General features: G+C 38.1%; 1 protein-coding gene across 1 annotated transcript; it reads left to right on the top strand.

The window, feature by feature from the left end:
* The first annotated feature begins 7018 nt into the window (after positions 1–7018).
* Positions 7019–12648, top strand: LOC141599837 (protein COP1 SUPPRESSOR 2). Its single transcript, XM_074419965.1, has 7 exons — positions 7019–7187; positions 7535–7661; positions 7751–7951; positions 8085–8208; positions 10183–10256; positions 10355–10512; positions 12186–12648. The coding sequence occupies exons 2-7, from the start codon at positions 7582–7584 to the stop codon at positions 12347–12349; spliced, it is 801 nt and encodes a 266-aa protein (XP_074276066.1). The 5' UTR covers positions 7019–7187; positions 7535–7581; the 3' UTR covers positions 12350–12648.
* The last annotated feature ends 761 nt before the right edge of the window (positions 12649–13409 follow it).

Genomic DNA, 13409 nt, shown 5'->3' with positions numbered 1-13409 from the left:
TCGCTAAACATAAACTTAGTTCATCTTGTTTCTTCAAACATGTAAGTCTAAGGGTGTAAATCCTTCTTTATTTATTGTTATTTACTTTTGTATCATTAATGTAAGATTTATATCGAAAGTATTCTTAAAGCCGATTTATAAAACCATGTTTAAAACCCTTTTTACGGATTATCAGAAGACAGACGTCGAGAAAGGACGCAGCAACCGCTGCGCCTCTTCTAAGGGACGCAGCACCTGCTGCGCCTCTTCGTGAGGCTGCCGCAGTTCCTGCTTCCTTTCTTCTTCCTTCGTCTTGTGTTAATTCGTTTGTTTTTATTTTGTTTTCATTCGTTCTTCGATTCTTTGATATAACGATTTAAACATAACAATTTAACATATTATTTATCATCATTAGTATTTAATTCATCATTAAATCCCGACTTAAATCCCTTATAACCAATATTTGCGGGTTTTTCGTCATTAAAATCAATCCGGGTTGTAGTGATTCGATTCTTTCATATTGAGTCTCTGGAATTCGATCTTTGATAAATTCCCATCTATTTATCCGTCATTAGTTCTTCATTAATTCGTCATATTTAACCTATTTAGTTCACCCATGTCACTAATCATCTTTCATTCATGTAATTAATTCATCTACATTCGTTTCATCGATGTTTTATCGTTCTTATGACTCATTCGCATGTAATTAATGTATTAAATCACTTTCATCCGAGTCGAATATCATAATCAATCATTAAATTCACCCAAGAATATTAACGATTTGCAGTTCCGGCTTCACAGCCAGAACTCAGCCTTGGAACAGACGCAGCAACTGCTGTGCCTCTTCCAGAGGGCGCAGCTCTACTGCGCCTGTTCCAAATTGATTTCTGTCTCTGAACTTCCGTTCTGCCTTGACCTAGTTTAATTAGTTTACGTATGTAATTAACTATTAATCGTATTATCGCATAATTCCTGTTCGTTAATTCGTTTATTCATTCTTTCTCAAATTATCCGTTTTAAAAGTATTTTCGACATAAATCATTGATTCTGATGTAATTATTGTAATTTTGTATTGCATTATTGTATTTCTTTTATTGTACCATTTGTATGCCTTCACATGTAATTGAACTTAAATTCCTACTTCGGCCTAATTGTTTGCTAAATTAATTGTTCACCGACTTAGTCTAATTCTCACATGCTAGGATTAAAACGTTGGATGTTGCATTGCATGCATATAATCGACAATATATCGAGTATAGTTAACTTCCCTAATCATTAGTAGAGGCCGCTATCGAGGCGGGCGGGATTAGGTGTTCGATCAAAAGAGCTTCCTAATACGTACCCTCACCCCTTACTCCAGATCTCTGTGAACATCCGTGTTCATTGGCATCCACGAGAGTCATTCTAGACATAGAATGCTAAGGGTAACGAGTTCTTGGTGCTCATGTCACTACTTTGTGTCTTGACATGGCACGAGGTATTCGAACGGTTTCCAATTTTCCACAATAAATTGGTGGCGACTCCACAAATGCAAACGCTTGTTCTCCCTCCCAAGCGCCCCCGTGGGCCCGCGTCCACAAAAGGATGTGAGTAAGTTGAACTCACATGAGTTGATGTTGTTGATGGCGTACCTTAACCCCGAGCGGTCTCAGAGAGTGATCTTTAGTGCCCCTGCCATGGTGTGTGCCAGTCTAGCTTTGATGGCCTCGTCTGACACTAGATTCCTGAGTTGTGGTGCCATTACCACACGTTTAGCAGAGAGGTTGACATCCTCCGTGGCTTCCTCGGCCTATACTCCCTTGACCACCACAGTACCTACCTTAGACCGTCATTACTTTCTCGACCAGAAATGGTTGAGAACTTTGGCGGATGGGAGTTTAGCATGAAGGGTGTTGGGTATGGGTTGGATGCGGATACCAGTCCCGGAGCATCTTCCAGTGATAGAGCCTTTACCCGCGGCAGTGGTGTCTGTCGACTATGACGAGGATGAGGAGGAGGAGGGGCGCCCTGTGAGGCAGACGTACCTCATTGACCCGGACATCCTACAGGTTATTCCCGAGCCGAGGAAGGGGGAGAACGAGAGAGCTGAGGAGGAACAACCTAGGTTGGGAAGGGGACCACGCAGAGTGAGGGAGAGAGTGGCTGAGACACAGCCACAGCAGCCAGTACCACCACAGTACCCGTTCCCTGGTTACCCTTCGTTTGATACCCCGAAGATGCATGAGAGCTACCTGGCCGAGAGAGTGTCTTCTATCTTGACAATCCAGAACTTGCATGAGATGGCGTATGTTCAGGGTATTGGGACCTCAGGACCTCATCCGGTTTGGTGGAGGGGAGTCGGGGATAGCAGCGGGGTTTTCCACTCTTATGGGGTGGACATGTCTACTTGGGGAGAGCCTCAGGCGTACCCCTACGGTGGTCTGACCCCTTGGTACGTGAGACCAGATATTGGAGTCGGTGGTGATGCGGGTCTTGGTGCATCAAGAGCAGGCACTTCGGGTGGTGGTGGTGATGAGGATGGTGTGATGGTTGAGCAGCAGCAGCATGAGTGATGATACTCCATTTCCTTGTTTTATGTTCGTAGTTTATGATGGATATTAGTTTGTTTTCGGCTGGTACTTTTGGACTTGGTTTGTATCGACGGCCATAAGGCCGTACTTGCATATTTCTGGACTTGTTTTACAGGATTTGTGGGTCGGGTTAGCATCCCGACCCGTATTTATGTGATTATATATCTCATGTTTGGAGCTTAGGGAATTTTGGGACTTGTGGCAACTCGATCGAGTGCCCCTCACTCGATCGAGTAGCTGCAAGTGTGGCAATTGGAGGGGTATTCTGATCTCGGGCTACTCGATCGAGTAGCTAAGAGACTCGATCGAGTAGGGCCAGCTCGATTGAGTGCCTCACCAACTCGATCGAGTGTCACTGTTACAGGCACATTTCGATGTTTAAATTGTTTGAATCCTTCTATTTTTGATTGCCTTTATATTATTCATGATTGTTGGTGCTTAGTGACATGTTTCGGCTTCACCGATCGTCTTATTTTAACTTGTGGTTGGGCATGAGTAAAATTCTATGCGAGGTAGGTGCGTCGGGACAATAAAACATATTGTTACGGGGACTTGGCATGCAAGTGATGTTGTTTAAGTTCATATTTGCATATATATGTCTATGACTTGCGAGTATTGGTTAAGTAATGTCAATAAAGTGTTGTTCTGTCATGAGTCGGGTATCGATGTTGATCACTGCACGCAGTTTTAACGGTATTTGTATTACCTTGTAACCTTCATGCGGGTACCATCTGTCGTGGTTTAATCAAATGCTATAATTATGATATTGCCAATTGTTCAGAAAGGTAGTTTTACAATAATTGTTGAATTTACTATTAATTGTACCAATATATCCGCGCTATGTTACGTGATATCTGTGGTTTATGTGGTATGAATTGTACGTAAGTAATGTCAAGGAGTAGGTCTTATGAGCGTGAATCAATGTTGTTTGGTGGTTTATGAGTAATGTCAAAGTAATGTCGTCTGTATCGGGTGAGGAATAGAGAAGTGGTTGGATGGTGAACTTCGGGGACGAAGTTCCTTTTTAGAGGGGAAGAGTAATGTCGCAAAAGAAAAATGATGTAACTATAACAATTTTGCGGTATTTTGTGGCAATTTTTAAGTATGTGAATAATTGCTTCAATAGTTTCATATGTGTGTTTTATAGTGTCATATGTATGTTTTGGTAGCTCCATAGTGGTTGTAGTACATTTGAGTAAGGATTTATAACAATTGTCGAATGGTATAGCAGGTTGTATACTTTGTTTCGGTGATATTTTAAAAGTGATGACTTGAAACTTTAATGATTTTAGCGGAATCGTGTTGTAAGGTCAGGGTAATTGAGTATAATGACACATGTGTCGTGGTGAACTTGTGACAAATCAGTCGGGTTGTGTGTTTTGGTAAGTGGTAGTTGTTGACCGGTGATGAATGAAAGTACAGTCTCGCAATCGTGTTGGTACATGTCTGAGTAATTCGATGTAGTAGTATAAGTGATAATCGAGTTGATTGTATTGGTGTATGATATGTGTTTAGTAGCTTAAAAAGGAAGTTAGTAGTTGTTGAGGTTGAGTGTGTGATGTGTGTTAAGTGGTTGACGATGATGATGTTTGATAGACATACGTAGTGGGATAATATTTCTAAACAGTATTTTTGACTTGGGTCGAGTAAACGGTGGTGTTGACTTTAGTTCTTTGTCGTGTGGTTCAGGAGAGGATGAGCCGAACTTCGGGGACAAAGTTCTTTTTAAGGGGGGAAGACTGTAATACCCGTCCTTTTAGGGACCCGTTGACCGACGTTGACCGACCTTGGTGTTATGTCTTAGTCCTCGGGAAACCGTACAGGAGATGTCTTGTGTCAGGATGAGCTTTGGTAAAGTGGTACTCGATCTAGTCGAGGCTACTCGATCGAGTAGCTGGAGCACTCGATCGAGTAGAGGTCACTCGATCGAGTAAGTTAGTTACTTGATCGAGTAGCGTCTTTACAACGAGGGTTTATAATCGTGTTTTGATAGAATCGCAAATCATTTCCGCCTCCTTCCTTCAGACCTAGATGTTGCCTTTTCTCATTTCCTTCACCATAATTCCTTCCATGGGAGCCTTTGAGGATGCTTGTGCCTTGGGGATAGGTTGCTTGAGTCGGGTAGCGGTCTTGACGCCGTTATGCTATGCGTAGGTATGTCATCATCGTCATCTTTGTCGTTGTTGTTTCTTGTAGGGTTGTGGTGATAGTAATAGGCGTTTGTACTGTTTGTATAGAGGTATTGCTTGCTTGGTTGACGTCATGTGATTGAACGAGGAATCGCTGCGGTTGGCTAAAGGTAGGTTCGCTTACTCAGTTTATGTCGGTTGTCTAGTGTGTCGTTTGTTGTGTTGTGTGTGGCGTCGGTATGATTGGATTGATTGTGATATTGGTTGCTGGTGATTGTGACGGTTGTTGGTTTATATTGTTGATTGTTGTTGTATAACTTTCTGTGATATTCGGGGCGCGTCCCTGGCTGAGTGGAGTCACTTGCGGGAGTGGCTTCACGCCCTAGTTTCGCCCTCCGTGGAACCCGTCACGGGAGGGGATGTGCATATTAATGGGACAGGGTTATCGCTCGGTATGATGAGCGGGGATTTAGTGGGTACGGCTGCGGTCCCCCACTGGCAGGGCTGGTCCAGTGGACAGTCGGTGATGGTGATTGGTTGGAGTGGTTGTGGCTTGTGTGTATGCTTGGTTGTGTCTGTAGTGTGTTGGCTGTTGTTGTTGTGTCTTTCTTCAGTTACTGACCCTGTGTGGTTTGTCTTCTTGTTTGTTTCTGTTGTGTCTGCCGTGATCCCTTATGGTGAGCAGTCAGTCTTACAGGTGATGTCTTGGAAGTTAGCTAGAGTCTTGGCAGAGATGGGTCTTTCACGAGTTACGTCAAGGATAGTTCACATAAGGATGTTGAGTTGTATATTTTGTATAAGTAGTTTTGGTTTAATCACTTGTAATAAACTATAAATGTTCTTTTATCGACTTTTGATGATTGCTTTCCTCGGGCAACCGAGATGGTAACGCCTTTATATGCTAAGGAAGGTCTTGTTAAGGCTCCCTGGTATATGGGGGTGTTACAGTGCTAGTTCGGATCGGATATCCATATTAAAAATCTTGAAATTAGATATCCAATATCCAAACCAAATGTTTCGGATATACAATGTTAAGCTATCCAAAATATCGGATTGGATGCGGATATCCACCGGATATCCATAATTTTGAATTTACTTTAAAATTAAGTTTGAAACACGATTATATTCATAGTCTTATATGATGATTTTCTTTAGTATTCTTACTCCAATGTTCTCGACATAAAATTTAAGTACCACTTAGATATTTCTCTAATATTTAAAACATTAATTAAGTTGTTGTATCAAATAAAATTTTATTTTCTCGAAATTATACTAGAAAAATATAGTTTCGGATCAGATCGGATATCCAAATGTTTTAATTCTAATATCCATATCCAAACCAAAACCAAAGATTCCGGATCAAATATCCAAATCAAACTTAACTTTCGGATCGGATATCCAAAAATTCGGATCAAATTCAGATCGAATATCGGATCAATTTGGATAATCGGATTTTTTGCTCAACCCTAATTACAATAAGGGTAAATGATGGAAAATTTATGGCAAAATGTCTGTCAAAGTGTAAAACGTCAACAAAAGAGCAATTACGATATTTTATACATTACATAATTAATTAATTTGGATCGATAACTTCATAGTAAAACAATTTATATATATATATGTGCATTTATGAGTCAAGTTTAGTCACAACGGGTGTAATATTTGCAAATTTCGTCAATTAAAAAAGGTAAAGCATGATATTATTAGTAATTAGGAATTTATCTTCTTGAATCGTTAAGATAAACGAAAAACCTATTGACGATAGATACGTTGGGCAAAAAAATCATGTCCATAAAAGAAAATAACCCTATTGACAATAGATACGTTGGGCAAAAAAATCATGTCCATAAAAGAAAATAACCCTAAAACATATGTTGATAACATGTCTAGTAGTGAATTAGACGAATTCAAACCGACTTATAACTTGTCACCTCATAATGACCTAACCCCACGATAACTCGATATAAACTGCAATAGACCCAAACCCGTTAATTAGCTGACACTATCCGAAGTTGATACGTACCAACCTGTTTAAACCACGCTCATCATTACCCCCTCTTAGAGGAGTTAATGGATTATACAACCGGTTGTATATACAACTTATTCAGTTTTGTGGAGCTTTGTTGCAAAGTTGTCGAGCTCTATTAACAAAATTATCGAGTTATGATATAAAGTTGTTGAGTTTAACAGAATAATTATTAAGCTCAATAACTTCGTAAAATAGCTCAATAACTTGTAAAATAACTCAACAACTTTTTGTGAGAACTCGATAACTTTGACGCGGTTGTACGTAGCTCTTATACAACCGGTTGTAGGATAATATTTGTGCTCTTAGAGACCGTCTATCGGACTTGGGTCTGGGCTTCTAAAGTAAGCCTCAACGGAGTTTCTCTTTCCATCTCTTCTGCAGTGGTAGTAGTAATTACTCTTACATCTTCTGCTCAACTGTTGTCATTCATCAAATTCTCCAGATTTTATTGCCTTTTACTTCAGTTCTTGAGTTATTCTGGTATGTTAATCTTTCTTTCTTTTGTCTGCTTTTTTGTTTCTTATGTTAAATTAATACTATTTTTGTTAGGTTAATTATAATCAAATTAAGCATTTTGTGATGGGTAGGTAGTGTAGAAATTTAGCCTTAAAATTCAACAGCTCTGGATATGCAATCCTGGAGGAAGTCAATTCAATTGCCCAAAATGGGAAGATAATTTGGTTAAATAAGTTTCTAGCCTGATAATCCCGCTGCGAATAGCCGGGGCAGTTGATTTAATTGAATTAATTGCGTCTTAGTTGTTTTCAGTTGATTTCCTGGTGGTCTTCATCGCTGATACTCACAGTAACCTATTTTTTCTTGTCAAGGGTGCTGCTATTGTGTGCTTTATTTTTCTTTAAAGTTCTGGAAAAGCATGCCGAAAAACTTCAGGAAAAGAAAGATTGATGATGAAGAAACATCTGGCGACAATGCGTCAGATGATGAGGAAACAAGGTTTGACCTCTTAGTTTTTAGTCTATCTTTGCAGTTTACTATTGGTAGACAGGGATCTGATGTTAACTTCTGACCTTGTATTTGAGCAGGTTGGTGTTAGAGGAAGTGAAATTGCTTCAAAAGCAAAGGGGAAGGAAATCTGGAATCCCTGCAACTAACCCCGTAAGTCAGTCTTCAAGTGTCATTGCTAAGATTGGCGATAAAGGTGTGGTGGATGGGGACAAAGAAGAGTTGGTGTTGCAGGACACATTTGCACAAGAAACTGCAGTCATGGTTGAAGATCCAAATATGTAACTAGCTTCCTCTCTTTTCTAGTTTCTCCGACTCTTTTATATTACTCTCATTTCTGATCCATACTTGCTCGCCTAAGATCTTTTGGCCTCTTTAGTTTATGCTTTCTGAGTTTAACCCTCAATTTGACAGGTTGAAGTTTATTGAACAGGAGCTTGCGAAGAAACGAGGCAAGAATGATAATACTACGGAACAAGCAGAGAGTAAATTTACAGATGCCGAAGATGAGTTATATAAAATACCTGAACATCTGAAAGTAAGTCTGCTTCCTTTCTGCATCTATATCTATTAGCTAAGTGTAGAACATCTTGTTACGTGCATATTCGTCATTCATATGTCCCCTCTTTGAATAAGGCTTTTCACTTCTCTTGTTGGGATAATTTCATCACTGTTTCTATTCTATGCTGTAAAGGTTGCATTCATTGCTTTCTATGAAAATATTGAAATTGCACATCCTTACGGAGTGTGGAGGAGGGAGGAGCCTTTGCAAGTCCTATGTGATAAGTGATTTAGGAAAATAGGAGCCGGCGATGCTCATTAATACTTCTGGTGGATTGGATAGCTTATCCTTTTAGTGATTGATGAAGTTTCAACTTTGGCATTGTTGCTTTCCTGCATAAAGGCCTTGACAAAGACTATTGGTCTTGATAACTGCCTACATTAGGAATGAGTGGGTTGGTAGCTTGATATATGCTAACGCCTGATTAGTTATTAGGTCATTGTTATTAGTGATTTCCCTTGACCATGGTCACTATTAGAAAAATAGTTTCTCTTTTCTCAATACAAGTAACCTCGAAAGGCATGCCGAGCTCTATATTTTCTAGTTTATTAGTGATACTTGTGTTTTCCTATTTTTACTGTACTACTACTATACCATCTTTCTTTTTCCCACCACACTTGGGCCTGCTCTCTCTCCAAGGCTTTGGGTCTTGACTTTATGTCGGCTGACAGCCCCATGTCCCAACCCTATTGCTTTGTTATGAATTTTTCACTATCACTCTCATACTTGAGCTGTTTATCTTTTATTATGACCCAACCACAGTTTCAACAACAACTTTAGCGTTAGTCATTACTAGTGAGTAGTGACATTGTAGTGTGTTGCTTGTCAGATGTATGACTCCGGCAATTACTCTACAGTCTACACCCTAGTGCTATTCAGGGCTGAAAGTCCCTGCAAAACCCTCTTCAGAGTGGGTGTCTCCTTAAGTGGGATCTATTTATTGCCAGTCATCGTGGTTCATTTTCTAGAAATAATTCTCTTACATCATTGTGAGTTATGGAAGAATCAACTTCTCCTTGTTTTCTTGATGATTTGAAGCACAGAAACTCTTCTTAGGCTCATATATCCGTGTCATGTCCATGTCAGCACACACTGGCCATAGCTGACGGACAATCTTGGTCATTCTTTGGACATATGTCAGATACTTAAAATCTCAAAGACATAAAACATTAGGTTGGTTGATGCAGGAATACTTGATAGACCCATCTGGCCATGATAATGGAAGAAGACCCTCTACGAGCGCACTCCTAAGAGATTACAGACCTATGTCGTTTCGCTCATGTCACTTCAACTAAATCCTCTGATATTCAGGCTAAAGCGATCTTCAAAAAGTTAGGAAGGAGGGAGGGAGGGAAGAGCAGAGAGAGTTAGGGTATGGTTGATGTTGTGAAGCTCTATGTTGTTGGTGGTACATAAAAAGGACTGCTGCCACAGATTCCTACTCTCTCATGTGTTACGTTGGTGTGCCATGTCCATTTCCATCCTTTTACGCCACATAGGCTAATACATTTGCTGATTCTAGTCTTGTTCACATGATTTTAAATAGTTCCAATTGTATGCAAATGATGCTCATTTTGTCGCTTTCTGAATCTTTAGATTATTGAAAGATATTTTGCCACTTGCTAATGACATTGTGAATAAGCCTGGTTGCCGTTCTTTAGAATTATTTATCTGAGAGGATTGCTTCCCACAAACCACAAAGACTATAACCTGCATAATATTTCAATATTGCTTTTGATGCAGAGTTTTCAGACTACGATAATATGTCTTGTTGTTGAGACTGAACCATGAGCTGTATCCATGTGTCCATGCTATGACCCTGAATAAATGGTCTACTTTCCAGTTGATAAAATTGTGTTGTACCTGTATGTTCACGTTGACAACTTAGTGGAGCTGATTAAAGTACTTGTTGTTCTTATTAATTTCTTGATGCTGAATTGCTAAATTTAGGTAACGAAAAAAAACTCAGAAGAAAGCTCTACACAATGGACCACAGGGATTGCTGAAATTCAACTCCCAATCGAGTATGAGAACACAGTTTTTTATTTACTATTTTGTTCTTCTGCACAAGAATGGCTGATTATTTTCATTTTACATTATGCGTTCTTTATCTGGTTTGCAGATACAAGTTAAAAAATATTGAGGAAACAGAAGCGGCCAAGAAGCTTCTACAGGAAAAGAGATTGACAGGACGGTCAAAGACCGAATCCGGCAGTTCATATAGTCATAATGCTGACTACTTCCAACGCGGAAAAGATTATGCTGAAAAACTTCGGAGAGGTTTGTTTACTTGCTGACTCTATTTTGTCATTACCGTTTCAATTTTCAAACTGTCAATTTCTAGAATTTAGGGTCTGTTTGGATAGGAGGATTTGGAGGGAAGGAGAGGGGAGGGAAAGGAAGGGATGATAAATCTTTTGTTTGGTTAGCAAAATGGAGGTGGAGGGATTTTGAGGGGAGGGAAAATGAATCCCTCCACTTCCCCCCTCCAAGCCAAATTATTTCCTCTCCAACAAAGGCAAGATTTGGAGGGAAAATGACCTCCTCCATTCTCCCTCCCCTTCCCTTACATCCCTTTCTCTTCCCTCCTTCTCCCTCCCCTCCCTTTCCCTCCACTTTTGCTATCCAAACACACCCTTAATGTTCAATATATGTCTGGGAATACTTGGGAGATGGAATGAGAGAAAGGGTTATGGTTAATTATTGCATTTTACCCTTCTTGTTAATACTTCTATCTAGATTCTTGTCATTTGTCAATTGCATCAGTCAGTGCAAAAAGTTGGTTTTTTTTGGAGGAGAATTAGTGCTAAAATGTTGACGGGCGGCTCGGGCGCATGTCAACTATTTCATTTTTATTTTATTTTCCCTAACATGCTAAAATACTGACCATAATGAAATTTGAACATATGCCCATAATACAAAAGAGTAGACTTCGAATCTGAGTACTATTTATGCTAAAGAATGCCTTTTGATTTTCAATCACTTCCCCATTATTAACGTTAATATTTGCGGTGCATAAACCTTTTTCCGTGGCAAAACCTCACACTTAAGATCAACCCATTCAATGTACAATCCCCTATCTACTAAATGAATAGGTGAACTCACAAATTTTCCCTCCAAAAAGCATCTTTTTAAATAAGGAAACCATTGATAATTTATTTGTATTTAGTATTTACTAGTAAATAAGAAAATTAATAATTATAATATATTTCATTATATAATTATTTTCATTAAAATTAATCTTTTCATCAAATTATATAATTTTTACTAAACGCTAAACTATAATATTTAAATTAAAATATAAATAATATAAAAATATTAAATATTAAATTTTTTACTGATGTTATTATTTGAGAATTACTTGACTCATACTATGTAATATGTATAAACAAAACTATAAATCGTTTTGATTACTTTCATGATAAAAAAAATTGAGAGAATTTATAAATTGGATTCATTAGTTTTTGGTATAAAAAAATACATTTAAGCACATTACTCAATTTTCTTGAATTAATTTTCAGTTTAATTTTTTTTTTCTCGAAACAAAATACAATAACGAGGAAAATGGACAATTACATTAATGAGATACCACTATTATTTTACAGTTCAATTTTACTCAATTTTCTTGGAATAATTTTACAGTTCATTTTTTTTTTCTCATATCAAAATATAATGACATAAAATATGAAAAACTAATGACGTGTTAATTTAGCATGATTAAGTAACACAAAAATAAAACTCTATAAATACCGGCATACCGCGCATTTATTGCGCGGGATCTAAACTAGTTAAACCATTAACGCACTAACTCAAAAATAACCTCTTTTTATTCTCATATGACTACAGTCTTGTATGAGTATTTGTGACTTAATTTAAGGATATGAGTTGGTCTCACCAACATTCACATGTTGGACCATGTCGTTCAAGACTTTCTCTGTTTGGTGTTCTTTCAGAGCATCCTGAACTATTCAAGGATGGAGGTGTGGAGGATAATGGAGTGGGATCAAGACCTGGTGACAATCCCGGAGATCCTTCTGGGAGAAGACTAGCTGCAACCGATGAACTGATGCTTGATCGTTTCCGTAAACGAGAACGCCAGCGTGTAATGCGGAGATGAATGAACCAAGGTGTTGGTATAGTGTCTCATATTCCATGCACGAGAGCTTCTGAAATGTGAATGCCACTGGCTGATGAGATGAATCAACCAAGGTAGTGGGACTCTGGATGATAGCGAACTGAAAGAACAGTGTAACAACTAATTTTTTGTTTAGAAGATTGTATGATTATATTTCTACTCTTCTCTATATCTTCAAGGAGAAATCATTATATCACTTGTGGAATTTCGGATGGACCATACACGTCCAAACCTGTATGTTTCACGTCCAAAGTTTTCTTGACCATCGCATTTTCGTAAAATGGCCATATCTCCCTCGTTTTTTTTTTTTTTTTTTTGTTTTACGCGTATGACCTACCATTAGAATTATAAAAGGATAAGCTATCACCTCCACTTGTAATTACTTCCATATCAAGTCTTGAACGTAAGTTATGACCGTTTAAAGCTGAGAGTTACTTAATATCGATATGTTTGACGTTGATTTCGTTTTACGTCGATTAGTTACATTGTAATGATTAATAATTCGACGTTTGATTTATTTAAAATCGATTTATTTTACGTCAATTAGTTTAACGTTGTTTCAGTGAGTAAATCATTGTTTTGATATTAGGAAAATAGCGATTCATTCTCCGTCGATTAGTTTAACGTTTTTCGATTCTGTGGATCAAATCTAAGATTTTTCAATTGTTTATTATTCAATCGATTTGTTTTTTAAATTGTTTGTCAATAAAAATTATTGAAATGTTTGGGTTAGGACTTAAGAGGGGCAAATTAGGAAGTTTATTACATACCGTCACCGTTATTTAGTAATTTGTTGACGTTGACGTTGTGGATGTTGAAATTCGTGTCCAATCTATCGTATCAACATACTTTTGAGTTTTGATGCATGACAAAGTAATCCGTTAGTAATAGCATATTTTTACGTCTGGCAAAACAAAAAATCAGTAACTACTAAAATTTTCCGTATATTATATTTTATTATCATCAAATTTAAAATATAGAGTACAAATTAAAAAAACATTGATTTTGATAGATATGGAATTTCCAACAAGTGGAGAATAAC

Source organism: Silene latifolia, chromosome 9, assembly GCF_048544455.1.
Source record: "Silene latifolia isolate original U9 population chromosome 9, ASM4854445v1, whole genome shotgun sequence".
Lineage (NCBI taxonomy): Eukaryota > Viridiplantae > Streptophyta > Magnoliopsida > Caryophyllales > Caryophyllaceae > Silene > Silene latifolia.
The sequence above is the reverse complement of the archived record's forward strand: the minus strand, read 5'-3'. Positions and strand labels throughout refer to the sequence as shown.